General features: G+C 35.6%; 2 protein-coding genes across 2 annotated transcripts; both read right to left on the reverse strand.

Moving 5' to 3' along the window:
* Positions 1 to 9,181: 9,181 nt before the first annotated feature.
* On the reverse strand, positions 9,182 to 10,132 carry LOC102481823 (olfactory receptor 52E1). Its single transcript, XM_006166460.2, has one exon. The coding sequence runs from the start codon at positions 10,130 to 10,132 to the stop codon at positions 9,182 to 9,184; it is 951 nt and encodes a 316-aa protein (XP_006166522.2).
* Positions 10,133 to 10,607: 475 nt separating this feature from the next.
* On the reverse strand, positions 10,608 to 11,444 carry LOC102482243 (olfactory receptor 52E1-like). Its single transcript, XM_006166461.2, has one exon. The coding sequence runs from the start codon at positions 11,442 to 11,444 to the stop codon at positions 10,608 to 10,610; it is 837 nt and encodes a 278-aa protein (XP_006166523.2).
* Between the last annotated feature and the right edge of the window lie 4,499 nt (positions 11,445 to 15,943).

The following is a 15,943-nucleotide window of genomic DNA, read 5'->3' on the forward strand; positions in this document are numbered from 1 at the left end:
AATGTATTGGTATTTATGTGTTTAAAAGCATGTAGATTTGGGACCAGCAGTTAGCATAATGGCTATGTCACTGGACTCCCACGTAGTCAACCGTGGTTTGAGTCCCGGACCCTGTGGCTTAAACTCACACCAGGTGCGTGTGCGTGCATGCCAAAGATCCCAGGAGGAGAATGAAGGAGAAGGGATTGCAGTGTGGCCATCCCCCCGGGGGGTGATTTCTCACTTTCTGTCTCTCCGTCTCTCTTTCTGGCGAGTGTACACGCCCTATAGCAAAAATCTCTCCAAAAAAAAGGAAAAAAAAATTATGTAGGTTTTATATTAGAAAATCCAATGCAAATTTAAGAATAGAATATTTACAGTCATTAAGATTGGGTGATGGGAATACTTGTGCTTCTCCATTTAGTTGTATGTGTTTCAGATGCTCTACAATGAAATAATGCAAGATAAAAATATAATCAAATTATGCATCATCTTTCACATTTTATAATCTAAAAAATTATTTGCTTTAATAAAATATTAAATTTTGTAACTTACTTAGAGACAGAAAAATTTATTCTAATAGCCAGTTACTTTTTCTCATTCAATTAATAAGGTCAAAAATTATAAAATATTAACCCAGTATCTCACAGTCACATTTAAAGAACATAAAATAACACATAACCTATGTGAATATTAAATATTGAATAATAGTTTCTGTTTTTAATAAGATTTAGCTTTTATTCCTGATCATTTTTTTTCTACTTGTAATTTTGCTTTAGGGCACATAAGCTTGCCACAGAGAGAGAGAGAGAGAAAGAGCGAGAGAAAGAGAGAGGGAGGGAGGGAAACTACAAAAGCACTGGCCAGTGGGGAAATAATATGATATCACATTCTCTTCTCCTACATTCACTTCACCATAGTTTGGGCACACATACACAAGCTCCTGATGTGTTTTTCAAGCCACTGAGTCTAGGACTCAAATTGTACCACCATGCGGGATCTGGCTGTTTTCATTACCATGCCACAGGTTGACCCAATACCCATTAACCTTTAGGTCAAATGCTAACCAACCAAGATATGTTCTTCATGATTATTTGCAACAAGTTCATTCATAATCTAATTACTCCAATAATGATGAATTCAGTCAGAAATACAAACATAAAGCAGGCCGGGTTATATCTTAAGATATATGAAACTATTCTATTCAAAATTTTTAAGCTTATTTACTTTTTCTAAGTATCACAGTATTTTTATGTCCCAATAAAATATCTCAAATATATTTCTCAGCACACTCAATCAAATTCTATATTATATAATCATTAAAATTCATAACTAATTTCAAAAAATCAGAGGTTTAAGCAATAGGAATTGTATCAATTGCCATGGTTTTTAGGGTATATATATATATTTTTTTTTCAATTTAGATAGCCCATATCTCTTTTTGTGTTTCATTTAATTGAATCTATATGTTAGCAAAAGTTCCATCAGAAAATAATATTTTCAAGTACTGATCTAAATTCTTAATACAAACATTCTCAGTGAACAACTCTACAAGTAGATACTATTATCATGCCAGTTTTACAGGAAAACAAAGTTAAGATTCAAGAGAGTCCAGGGAACTCATCTAAGGTGATTCAAACTTAAGTTGTACAGTTATTATCAAATTTATGTTGGATAATTTTCACTTTTGCTAAGATATGCATAGAAGTGGGGAATAATTATAAGTTGAGAGAGAAAATTTTTCTGTTTACAATTATATAGTCATTTAAAGCTTCTAGATTTAGGAAAATAGTTTTTATGTGTTCAGTAGCATACTTAGTCTGTTTTTATTTCATCCTGTCTGATTCTTTGTAATGTTTAGTAGTCAGATTCTAAAATTAAACAATAAAACACAATAAAAAAGATTTGTCTGTGCTCTTTAAAAATAAGATGGAAAGGCAGTGACAATTTAGTAGGTGTCTTCAAAAAGTCAATGGAGAATATATATTATGAAAAAAATCCTATGCTTGAAATTTAATATTTTTGCACTAAAATAAACTTACACTTTAATGCTATTTTTTAAATAAAATGTTGAAGTCTTCTCATAGACCAGAAGTTGCCTGACCTAAAATTGGTAGGAATTTATATATGTTCCCAGGGCCAGAAAGAGGTGAGACTAGAGGAGAAAATGGAAAATTGAATATCTTGGTAATTAAAGCAAGGAAAATATCCTGATTTGGGGGCATAGCACACAAAATAATTTTTGGGATCTGCTTTTGGTTGGGAAAAGCTCTTAGAATTAAAAAGTAGAAAATATAACTTGATCTCTAAGACCCTATCTCAACTCTATTTCCTATTGAGCTGATAAAAAGCTTAAGGTAGATCTCCAATGGAGACTCACAAATATTATATGGATGTTAAAGAAACTTTTAGTTTAAATGAAGAATGTCATAATTCTGAAAGTCTTTAGACTTCTGAGGCCACTTAGGCAAAGCTTCTCTTTGAACATCCAGAGGGAAAGTCATTCCTCTCTTTTGTATCTGTGAATCTGACACAATTAGGTGACACTTATCTGGTTCAGTACTTTTAATACTCTAATTCTGTGATTAAAGTCTAAATCTAGTGTTCAAAGCATACTCTAATAATATATCTTGTATTATTTTTTAACTGTAATAGATTCAGAACCAGACCTTTTCAACACAATATTTCTGACATTTATTCTCCATTGATAAATATTGGACTTAGACCACTTTTTTTCCCACCTTTCTATAAAGCTGTAAATTTATTTAAAGGTCTCGTGACTTACATGGTTTCATGTATTGGCCACCGGATATATCCTCTTACTAGACTGTTCTTGTCTCCTGAGGTATTGTACAGTAAGCTTCAGGTTCATCCATGAGTTTTTTCCCTCTCTATATCAAAACCCATCTTACTACTGTGGCTCGTTGGAATCAGTGGGTTATGTGCTCCAGGACACTCCCTTTGGATCCAGGAAAATATCTGTCAATTTATGTTTGCCCTCTCCCACTTACTAATGACCTTAGAGAAGTCATTTCCTGGGCCTTATTTTACTTGTCTGTAGAGGTTGATATAGTCATAGTATCAATCTCATATTGTCCTACTGGTAATAATAAATGATGGTGTATGTGAGATAACTAACAAAATATCTTGATACTGGGGCCTCAATAATTTTAAATAGATTAATCTGTCATTATTATTCTATACAAGTATGGTTGCTGATGTTAAATTGAATTAAAATACTATAAAACTTCTTACTAATAGTCTAGACTTGAAATTCATTATCTTAGAAGAGACTGTGGGAACCAAGTCCTCACAATTCAATCTAAATTGAAAATAAAGACCTTTATTCAATTAGATTAGGAGTCTGTATTTTAAAGCATTTTCTTAACATTTTAGGCATACATTACTAATTAAGTTAAGAAACACTTGGTAAAACTTTTAGGACTCCTTCTTGGACACCCAAGTAGAGACTTTCTGCCTGGGATGAATATACAAATTACTTGAGTTTTATTCTGAAACAAGGAACATAGAAATCAGAATTGACTCAGTCAGAACAAAAGGGAACTCTGTAACTCCAATTTACATTTTTATTACTCTAATTGTGAAAAATATTATCACCTATACAGAATCTGATTCTCAAACACAGATTGGTACGCAAGTGGAGCAGATATTGGCATCCCTATTTTGAAGATTAATTTTCAAATGTCATCCCCAAGAACATACAACTGACAACATAGAAACTACTTCTAATAAGTCATTCTGATGACTACATGCCATGGTTCCAGACCCTGATCTTTCTCCCAGGCCCATATCTGTAGTGAAAGCACACCACACAGTGTCTGTGCTCCCTCTCTGTGATTGGTAGATGAAAACCATCATCTGTGACATGTAAGTTGTACTACCTGATGTGACTTCCAGAAATTCTCCTCAGTGTCCACTTCACTGGGATGCCCCACGTGTCTGAACCTCTTTCTGGGAAATTCCCACAAATATAACATATGACCTGGGCTTCCTTCCCAAGGACAGTGTTTTGTTTCTTTTTGCAGTGGCTGGCTGGTCCCCCTGCCCAAGATCCCTGAAGAGGAACACTTTATGAAGAGAAGGTTGCTCCCTAGAGAAAGAAGTCCTGGACCAGTATCTTTAGGGACTGAGAGTATCTTGAGAGTTTGAGTCAAGCATTCTAAAGTTTTTTGGTTCAAAGGGGAACCAGGTCTCTTTTGTATTTTGTCTCATTGGCATGGCATGGCATTTTTTTTTTATGTGGTTTATCTTTATTTTCATCTTTTGTAACCATTAACTTTTTCTAATTATTTTAATATTGTTCTCATCATATTATATATATATATATATATATATATTTCTTTAAAAATTTTCACCTCATCTTTCATTCAACTTCTAAGCTAATAGCCATGTCCACTGCTTAATATGATTCTATTTTTCAATTACATAATATGTTGAGTGCTAAGTGTTTTCTTTCTTTCTTTTTTTTTTTTTTGAGAGTTTTTTTTTTTTTTTTTTTTTGCTACAGGGTGCATGCGCTCTCCAGACAGACAGAGAGAGACATAAAGACAGAAAGCGAGAAATCACCCCCCCAGGGGGGATGGTCACGCCGCAATCCCTTCTCCTCCATTCTCCTCTCAGGATCTTGGGCATGCACGCACATGCACCCGGTGTGAGTTTTAAGCCACCAGGTCCAGGACGTGAACCGCGGTCGACTATGTGGGAGTCCAGCGACATAGCCATTAGGCTAACTGCTGGTTCCCAGTACTAAGTGTTTTCTTAATGTTTGATTATATTTTTCTTATATTTAATCACAGGACATTTTACAATGTACAAAATGATTTTTTTCCCAGCATGAATATAGTGAATATCAACAAAGTAAAAGATATTGGGATCAGCAGTTAGCATAATGGCTAGTTAGCATAATGGCTATGTCGCTGAACTCCCATGTAGCCAACCGCAGTTCAAGTCCTGGACCGAATGACTTACACTCACACTGGGCACGTGTGCATGCATGCCGAAGATCCCCAAAGGAGCATGGAGGAGAAGGGATTGCAGCATGGCCATCCCCCCTGGGGGATATTTCTCACATCCTATCTCTCTGTCTCTCTCTGTCTTTCTGGTGAATACATGTGCACTATAGCAAAAAGCTCTCCAAAAAAATAAAGAGAGAGAGAGAGAAAAGCAAAGTCAAAGATATTATAACATACTTTATCATCCACAGATAACTTTTCATTTTTGTATCTGTTAAATGTTTTATATCCCCTGATTACTTTTCTCCTACCTCCTCCTAAACTGTCTCTAGTTTCTACAGTTGCCCTTCCTGCTATTATACCTTCTAGCCCCTCATTTTCTGCCATGGAGTGAAGACATTTGGTATATATTGAACAGGGACACACAATGTCTCTCTCTCACAGTCTGACTTACTTCGCTCAACATTAAATCTTCCATATTTGTCCATTTTGTATCAAGTGTTAATTCTCAATTTTATGGCTAAGCAGTAGTCCGTATTATATATATATGCCATAGTTTATCAACCTGCAGAAAAAATTAAAATAGATCCTTATCTCTCTAAGTAACAAAAATGAACTCAAAATGGATCAGAGATCTAAATGTAAAAGCTTTAACTATAAAACTACTGGTAGAAAACAGGAGAAATTCTTGGAGACATTGGAGTAGCAAAGACTTCTTAAATAAGACCCCCAAAGCACAGGCAATAATACTGAAAATAGGCAAGTAGAATGACATCAGTCAAAAAATGGTCTACAAGGTAAATTAATAGTAATAATAATAATAATAATTACAGTGAAGAGATAACCAACAAAGTGAGAGAATGCATTCACAAACTATGACTCAGATAAAAGACTGATCACCAGACTATACAGGGAACTCAAGTTCTGAACTGCCAAGTAGCATATGATAAAATGCTCAACATCTCTTATCATAAGGGAAATGTAAATTAAAACACAATGAGATAACACTTAACCCCAGTCAGAATGGCTAAGATTAGAAAAAGAAGAATGATAAAAGATGGCAAGGCTACAGTGCAAAGGGAATCCTCCTACACTGTTGGTGACAATGTAAATTAATGCAGACATTACAAGACAACACTATGGAGGTTTCTCAAAAACCTACAAATAAAACCACCATAGTCTATGGAATACTACTCAGCCATAAAAACCAACAGAACCCTGGCTTTTGACAGAAAGTGGAAGAATATGGAAGATGTACTGCTGAGTGAGGCAAGCCAGGCTATGAAGGAGAGACATTGTATGTCCCCACTTAACATACATCGTATGTCTGCATTCTATGACTGAAACTGATTGACTGACGGTTGAACAAACACAAGAGAGATGGGTGTGAATGTCAGACAAGGTATATGTGAAGAAGTGGGGTCTAATGAAGGACATCTGGAGAAGGGATACAGAGGTAGAGCATTGATGGGATGGGGAGGTGTGGTGTTATCTGTTAAAGATATTTTGATCAATGGGTCTGGGGAGAAATGTGCACATATCGAAATAGTCTCATTGTAAGTCAAACAATATGATTGAAAGTATATACAAAAAACAAATAATAAATAATGAGAAAAAAAAAAAGAAGTCATCAGTTCCACTCTTAGGTCTTCATCTAAAGGATAGAAAAACACTCAGTTGAAAAAACACTTGCACATCTATGTTTATTGCAGCATTACTCACAACTGCTAAGACATGATGGAATTAACCCAAATATTCAAAGAGACAAGTGAATTGATTGTATATTTTATAGTCTGCTGTTTCTTTTGTTGTTGCAATGAAAATCTCAATGTATAGACTTACATTTTATTTTATTTTACTTTTTAATTTTAATATCTATACATTTATTTCTTTTTAATTTCATTTGGACACTGTACACCTTTACAGTGCACTACATTGTTTTTCCCAGCATGAATAAAGTATATATTAATTAATTAATTAAATTTAGCAGAGGAATTAAGTAAATTGCCATGGAACTAAGCATTTATTTCAAATTCTGGGTTGTATAATAGTTACATGATTATATATAAGTTACTTAAATTCCAAATCTTGCCTTACTATGAAATGTGAACTAGCTGAAGGATCAAGTGTAGTTCCCAGAGAACTATAAGTGGTCAAAAAATGTTAGATGTCACTGTTAATAGTAATATTACCTTATGTTTCCTAGTGTCTGTGTTTCTTAAATCATGGAATTGAGAGGTGCTTCTTCCTATAAATGATTTAAGGAGCTAGTTTTTATTACTATTAGTGTCTTGTATCTATAAGTTATATATAAAAGATATTTACCTAATTTTGTTAATTTTTGAATATTTCACATTGTATATTATTGCTTATTCAACTGCTAAGAAAAGACCATTTTTTACTTTAAAAATGCAACTTATCCCAACATAATATTTAATCTTAATATAAAATGTAAATGTAGTCTGTGTGCTCTTTTCCTGACATTTGTCAAATTACATGGTCCATAGACCAACTTAACCATTTATGATATATTTTGTATACTTACTTTCCCAATTATAGTTTTATTAAATATTTTTGTTGAAAATATCAGTAAATAAAAATCTGAGAGCATATGTGCTTTTTGTTTAATGAGTCAATATATATTTTTATTTAATATTGTAACCTTAACTTGTTATGTTACATGAACTATAAAAACTAGGCTTATGAGATTATTTGTCTTCTCTCCCACTGTGGAGTCTCATTTATACATTTTTGTCAATTCAATGTAACCAATGTGAGATAGACAATATCCTGAATTTGATCAGAGAGAAAAAAATAAAAGTAAATGCTTTCAGATTTCCTCTCAAACTCTACTTTCATTATTTTAGAGTTATATTGCTCTCTGATGAAGATATTTCATTAGTTTAGAGTTATATTGCTCTCTGATGAAGATAAAGAGTGAATGCTCTGACTATGCAGACACCTGGCCATGGCAGACATTTTGATGTCTCCTTATAGAAGAATTTTAGTGTATCTATTCATCTTCCCATTTCCTGCAGTTACCTCATTCATATACACTCTATTCCATATCACAGCATTGTCCCAGTATCCTCACCTGTAAAAAGGAGATGCTAAGCAGTAATTATTTATTATTTTATTGTATTAACACTTACAAGGTTATAAAAGGGACCAGCAGAGGCCATGATGCATGGTCAGAGCACTGGACTTTCACATGGCCTGCTACAGTTCAAGGCTTAGACATGGTGTTTTGTCTTCTCACTTTCTCTCTCTCTCTCTCTCTTGCTCTCTTTCTCTTTCTGGTGAGTGTGTGTGTCCTATAGCAAACTTAACAATAATGATAAATTTAAATAAATAACATAAAATAAATAATTATTAAAAAGAAAGAAATCTTATAAAAACTTAACTGGCTGGTGGTGAGGTGGCTAAGGCCTGAATCCTCTTTACCTGGTAGCTGAAAAAACACACTGGGCACATATGTGTGCATGCCAAAAATCCTGAGAAGAGAAAGGAGAATGGAAGAGAAGGAATTGCAGCATGACCATTACCCCTGTGAATTGATTTTTTGCTTTTCCTCATTCCCCTTCTCTTTTTTGGGAGATTTTTTGCTATAGGGTGCTTGCACGCGCCAGAAAGACAGAGAGAGAGAGAGAGAGAGACAGAGAGATAGAAGGCGAGAAATCACCCCCCAGGGGGAATTGCCATACCGCAATCCCTTCTCCTCCATTCTCCTCTCGGGATCTTGGGCATGCATGCACACGCGTCCTGCATGAGTTTAAGTCACCAGGTCCAGGACTCGAACCATGGTTGGCTACATGGGAGTTCAATGACATAGCCATTGTGCTAACTACTGGTCCCACTCCCTGTCTCTTTATAGGGAGTGCACTGTGCTCTAAGACAATATCCAAAAAAAAAAACAAAAAAGGTTATGAAAGCTATCTTGTTTATAGTATGTATTCTACCAACACTTGCTATTATTCCTATGGTAGACACTATTTATCAACTTCATGTGATTTTTCATGTAAATGCAATTTTATTTATTCTATATTATTGACATTTGTGATATGTTTTCATTAATTTTTTATTATTATTTTTTGGATTTTTTCTGACTAATAATAATCTAAAAACTATAACATGATATCCAACTTCCTCAGATATATTATAATTTTAAAATAAAAAATATGTTTTATATTTTTCCATCAAGCCTCTAAACCTCTAAAGTTCGTTCTTCATCATTTATTTCTTAAAACATTAATTACCCTCTCTCTGATCTGCTTAGTTCTGACTCCATAAATGACAGGGTTGAGAGCAGGTGGAATTACAACATAAAAGTTGGCCAGAAGAATATGGATGTAACGAGGAACATTATGACCAAACCTGTGGGTCATGAAGGAGAAGAAGGCTGGTGTATAAAGGGACAATATAACGCAGACATGGGAGCCACAGGTGCTGAGTGCCTTCAGTCGGGCATCCCTGGAAGGTAAGCGGAAGACAGCACGGAGGATCTGGACATAGGAGAGGACAATGGCTATGACGTCCAACACTAGGATAGAGATGGCACACAAGCCATAGATGATGTTGATTTTGATGCTGGCACAGGAGAGTTGAGCAATGCCCATGTGCTCACAGTAAGTGTGAGGAATAATTCGGTGTCCACAAAAGGGCAGTCGTAGGATGAGCACAACAAATGGGGTTGCAAAGACTAAGGGTCTCACAAGGATGATCAGTGCTATAACTGACACCACCTTGTTTGTCAGCACCAGTGTGTAGTGAAGGGGGTTACAGATGGCCACATAGCGATCATAGGCCATGGCCAAAAGCACAGTTGACTCCATGCCAGTGCATAGATGGATGAAGAACATCTGGATGAGACAACCCTCAAAGGAGATCTCTCTCAGGTTGAACCAGAAAATGCCAAGCATCTTGGGAACGGTGGATGTAGACAGGCCCAGGTCAATGGACGATAGAATGGCCAGGAAGTAGAACATGGGCTGATGAAGACTGGGTTCAGTCTGAATCATAAAAATAATTGTAGCATTTCCTAGTAGGGCAGTCAAATATACAACACAAAATGGAAAACCAATCCATAAATGCACGTATTCTAGACCTGGAATTCCCAGAAGGAGAAAACAATATGGATGGAATTGTGTGTCATTAAGAAGAGCCATGCTTCTGTGACCCATTTATGGTTGCATAATACAAAGAAAAGATGTCTCCTTCACTAGAGGCTTCCATTGTTCTTATCCACTGCTGTTGATTTCCTGCAAATTATACAAAAATATATTTTATCTGTTCTAATAACCAAGCCAACTGTGAAATAACTGAATAACTTTTACAAAATGTAAGTGCATGCTTTTTTAAATTTTAATTAAGCTAATACCATTTATTAAATCTATTTTAATTTACATTTACAAAATGGTAAAATAAACTTTTACCAAAAGTCAGTAAATTATCAGGCAAATGATTGAGTGATTGACAGAAATACAACATATATTGCTACTCCTCTTATGGAAATTCTTTAAAATTTAGAATATATCTTCCTGTCTTTTTTATTTCTTAATTATCAGAGGGTGTGTACACTCACCAGAAAAAGAGAGAGAGAAAAAAAAAAGGAGAAAGCACCTCCCCATGGTGATTTCCCACACTGCATTACCTTCTCTATTTTTCAATCCTCCTGGGTTTTAGGCATCTGTGGGTCATGAAGGAGAAGAAGGCTGGTGTATAAAGGGACAATATAACGCAGACATGGGAGCCACAGGTGCTGAGTGCCTTCAGTCGGGCATCCCTGGAAGGTAAGCGGAAGACAGCACGGAGGATCTGGACATAGGAGAGGACAATGGCTATGACGTCCAACACTAGGATAGAGATGGCACACAAGCCATAGATGATGTTGATTTTGATGCTGGCACAGGAGAGTTGAGCAATGCCCATGTGCTCACAGTAAGTGTGAGGAATAATTCGGTGTCCACAAAAGGGCAGTCGTAGGATGAGCACAACAAATGGGGTTGCAAAGACTAAGGGTCTCACAAGGATGATCAGTGCTATAACTGACACCACCTTGTTTGTCAGCACCAGTGTGTAGTGAAGGGGGTTACAGATGGCCACATAGCGATCATAGGCCATGGCCAAAAGCACAGTTGACTCCATGCCAGTGCATAGATGGATGAAGAACATCTGGATGAGACAACCCTCAAAGGAGATCTCTCTCAGGTTGAACCAGAAAATGCCAAGCATCTTGGGAACGGTGGATGTAGACAGGCCCAGGTCAATGGACGATAGAATGGCCAGGAAGTAGAACATGGGCTGATGAAGACTGGGTTCAGTCTGAATCATAAAAATAATTGTAGCATTTCCTAGTAGGGCAGTCAAATATACAACACAAAATGGAAAACCAATCCATAAATGCACGTATTCTAGACCTGGAATTCCCAGAAGGAGAAAACAATATGGATGGAATTGTGTGTCATTAAGAAGAGCCATGCTTCTGTGACCCATTTATGGCTGCATAATACAAAGAAAAGATGTCTCCTTCACTAGAGGCTTCCATTGTTCTTATCCACTGCTGTTGATTTCCTGCAAATTATACAAAAATATATTTTATCTGTTCTAATAACCAAGCCAACTGTGAAATAACTGAATAACTTTTACAAAATGTAAGTGCATGCTTTTTTAAATTTTAATTAAGCTAATACCATTTATTAAATCTATTTTAATTTACATTTACAAAATGGTAAAATAAACTTTTACCAAAAGTCAGTAAATTATCAGGCAAATGATTGAGTGATTGACAGAAATACAACATATATTGCTACTCCTCTTATGGAAATTCTTTAAAATTTACAATATATCTTCCTGTCTTTTTTATTTCTTAATTATCAGAGGGTGTGTACACTCACCAGAAAAAGAGAGAGAGAAAAAAAAAAGGAGAAAGCACCTCCCCATGGTGATTTCCCACACTGCATTACCTTCTCTATTTTTCAATCCTCCTGGGTTTTAGGCATGCACACCAATACACCTTATGTGTTTTTTAAATCACCAGGAGTAGAATTTGAACTATTACTTGTCATGTGGGATGAAGCTCCCTTAACCACTAGGCTATAGAGTGGCCTAGTCAAAAAAAATTAATAAAATGTAATATATATATATTTAACACATGTATTTTCTTTTTTATCCTAGGAAACAAATATTTTGCACTAAATTGTTACAGCCTATGGAGACACAATCTGCACAAAATAATTTTAAGTATTCTAAATCTATTGAGAGAGCCACTAAGTCAGCGTTTGTACCTTTTTTTTTTTTTTTAAATCAGAAACAACATCATTTCAATTAGGGTAGAGTGTATTAAAGCCAGGAATAAAAATTCATGATAGATATAATTGATAAAATTGAGATTACTTCACCTTTATATTTTTTTCATTGATTGTGAAAAATAGCAGAGGAGAGGGACCAGCAGATGGAATAATGGTTACTTCACTAGACGTTGCTGGACTCTCACATAGTTGAAGGTGGTTCGAGTTCTTGACCCAATAGTTTAAAACTCATGAGTGGCATGTATGTGTGTGTGTGCCCAGGATTCCAAGAGGAGAATGGAGCAGAAGGGTTTGTAGTGTTGACAATCCACTGGGGGTGGGAGGTCTCACTTTCTGCCTCTCTATCTCCGTCTCTCTGGCAAACTCACTAGCCCTATATAGCAAAAATCTCTCTTAAGAAAAATAAAATAACAGTGGAGATAAAATAAAATTGTAAGAATTTATAGCAACAGTCATGGTAGCAATCTCATGTTGATTATGGGTTGTTAAATAAAGATCTTAAATTTAACCCTTTTTGTTTTATGTTTTTTAATTTTTGTTTTTGCAATAGGAGGTACATTTTCCAGAAAGAAAGAGAGAGAGAAAGTGGAAAGAATCCCCATGGGGGTATGGCCATTTCACAGTCTTTTTACTTTCATTCTCCTCTCAGGATTTTGGGCATATATGTGCCCATAATCCCAGCTTGTATTTCAAGCAGCCAGGTCTAGGATTAGAACTGCAGAGTCGGCTATTTGTAATTCAGTCCCTTTAACCACCACCTCACCTGCTGTCCCATATGTAATCATTTCATGTACTGTTTTGCTTGTTTGTTTGTTTTTAGAGGTTTTTGCTATAGGGCACATGCATTCACCAGACAGAGAGAGACAGAGAGACAGAAAGGGAGAAATCACCCCCCTAGGGGGGATGGCCACACCGCAATTCCTTCTCCTCCATTCTCCTCTTGGGATCTTGGGCACGCACACACATGCGCCCGGCGTGAGTTTTAAGCCACCGGGTCCGCGACGTGAACCACGGTCGACTACATGGGGGTCCAGCGACATAGCCATTATGCTAACTGCTGGTCCCAATTTTATGCACTGTTTTTACTACAGAAGTGTGATAGAAGATGTTAATGCTGGCAAGAAAGATTCGAAATAAAGATAAGAGCAATAAAGATGTTCTGCTAAGAAGTCACCCTGGAAAAGCATAAAGGGTAGGCCAGAAGATAACTGAGTCCTCCATAAGATCTGAGATCTAGTGCTTTCATGGAGAAGAGCAATGGAGATGTTCTACTGAGAAGTCACCCTGGTCGAGCCCCCCATCCCTGTCTTTGTCTCTGTGTCTCTCTCTGTCTCTTTCTGTCTTTTCTCTTTTTCTTTATTTTTCTTTATCTTAATTTATAAAGTATTTTCTTGGTTCTGAAATACTCCTTTATCTGAGTAATAATCTCTTCCTCTTTCCCCTTCCCATTTAGGAAAAGAATAAAGGGCAAACCAGAAGACTGAGTCTCTATGAGAGCTGAGATCTAGTGCTTTCGGTTTTCATTTTCTTGTTTTTCAAAATTAACAAAGAAATAATTTTTTCATTTGTTTGCTTTATCTTTTTTTTCTCTTCTCTTGCTTCTCTCTTTCTCTGATTTATTACCCCTTTCTTTATACCTCATTGTTTTGCTGCTCACCCTCCATGCACTGAGTGTCTAGATAGGTCTAGGTGAATAGGAGCCAAGCATCTGAATACTATTAGGGTCCTCATATTCTTCAATTCCCACTGAATCTGCAATACAAAAGAAGACCACCTCCTCCTGTACTCTTCTGATCATTCAGATTAAACTTCTAGAAATTAGGAAGAAATGAATAATCCATCTGATGACTAGAAAACACTACAGAGGCCCAAGAAATATGAGAAACCAAGAAAATACTTTTCTCCCAAGGGAAAAGAATAACTCTTCTTCATCCAAAGATAGTACAATGAAACTCATGGAGATGTCCGTTAAAGAATGTAGAATATTCATAGTGACAAAGCTAACAGAGATGGAAGAGAAGAGAAACAGACAATGAACACCAGAAGAGAAAAGCCAATGAGTTCCAGGAGGTGAGGAAGTTCTTGTAAGAACTGAAAGAGGAAATACACACCATAAAAAATAATCTAATGGAACTGTTGGAGATGAAGGCTATAATATAGAAAGTCAAAATCTCCTTTGAAAGTCTTAAAAGTCGACTAAATCATACAGAAAATCGAATCTCAGATATAGAAGACAGAATTGCTGGACTAGTAAAATTCACCATGAAGACTGAAAAAATAGTCAAAAAAATGAGAATCTTATACGAGGAATACTAGATACCATTGTGTCCAAATATCCAGATAATCAGTATCCCAAAGGTGAAGAGACCAAAAAGGTATTTATAATCTATTCCATGAAATCCTAGAAGAAAACCTCCAAATCTAGAGAGGCATTCAAAGACTCAGACCCAAGAAATACAGAGAGGACCCCAAATAGGATCAACCCAAGAAGATCTTCTCCAAGACACATTATAACCAGAATGACCAAAACCACAAAGACAAAATACTAAGGTTGGCAAGAGAGAAATGTCAAGTTACCTACAAAGGATATCTCATCAGGTTTACAATGGACCTCTCATCAGAAACAATGTGAGCAAGGAAAGAATGGGAAAATATATTCAAAGTGTGAGTGAAAAACAATTTCAACCAAGAATACTGTATCTGGCAAGATTATCCTTTATATGGAAAAAGAAGACAAAAACATTCTCAGATTAACAAAACCTGAAAGAATTTACCAGCATCCGACCAGCTCTCCAAGAAGTTCTGAAGGGAGTGCTATCCCAGGAAAACTAAAGTCAGACACACAGAAATAAGAGTTCTAAAACAATTAAGAAAATGGCCAACTTAATGGTAGGGAAAAGTCCAGAGTTGAACGTTATCTTACAGAAACTAAACGGAAAGATTAGACCACAAGAGCAGATAAAGTACACAAATTTGAACTGGCAAAATAGAATTTGATGACTTTTGACTAAAACATTGCTGATCTAGGCTTCGTTTATCAGAGTTAAGAAGTTTTTGTCTTCCTTTGAGTTGTGGACAGGTCCACGTATCTGCTATTCTAACAGAATCCTGACCTATTTCCTGGCTTTAAGTATTAGGTAAAATTCTCAATATTTTTTTATTTTGATTTCTTAAAGCTAAAACTGCCATTCTTGAAATTAAAAAAGTAATTTAAAAGTACATATTTAATGACCACAGTAAGCTATATAATCTCAGCTAGGTGCTACTTTATAGTATATTGATTCTACCCAGAGTTTCATGCCTAGTCAACTTTTGTATATATCAGCTGTACTTACTATTGAAAATATTTAGATTAATTTAAATATTTTGTAAATCAATGAAATGTGGGAAAGAATAAGGGAATGGAAAGCAACTGCAGATATCAGAGACAGGGTGGGAGAAGGATAGGAAATGGCAAAAGGTGAGAGATTGGGGGGGAATATATACATACAAGAAACAAGAAATGGAAAATTATTTGTTGATGATAATATGTATGATTAAGCCACTTTGCAATGTATTCTGGCTGGAAAATCACATTTCGTATGCCGTGATAATGTTCAGTAAAAGAATATAAAATAAATAAATTAAAAATAAATGAATAAATAAAAATACCATAATTGGTTGGTAAATTCATTCAGGTTTTGT

The sequence above is a fragment of the Tupaia chinensis genome, unplaced genomic scaffold (genome assembly GCF_000334495.1).
Source record: "Tupaia chinensis unplaced genomic scaffold, TupChi_1.0 Scaffold144260_1, whole genome shotgun sequence".
Taxonomy (NCBI): Eukaryota; Metazoa; Chordata; class Mammalia; order Scandentia; family Tupaiidae; genus Tupaia; species Tupaia belangeri.

Excerpts from the sequence above, each read along its gene's own strand:
- LOC102481823 (XM_006166460.2), bottom strand. The coding sequence starts at position 10,132 with ATGGGTCACAGAAGCATGGCTCTTCTTAATGACACACAATTCCATCCA.
- LOC102482243 (XM_006166461.2), bottom strand. The coding sequence starts at position 11,444 with ATGGGTCACAGAAGCATGGCTCTTCTTAATGACACACAATTCCATCCA.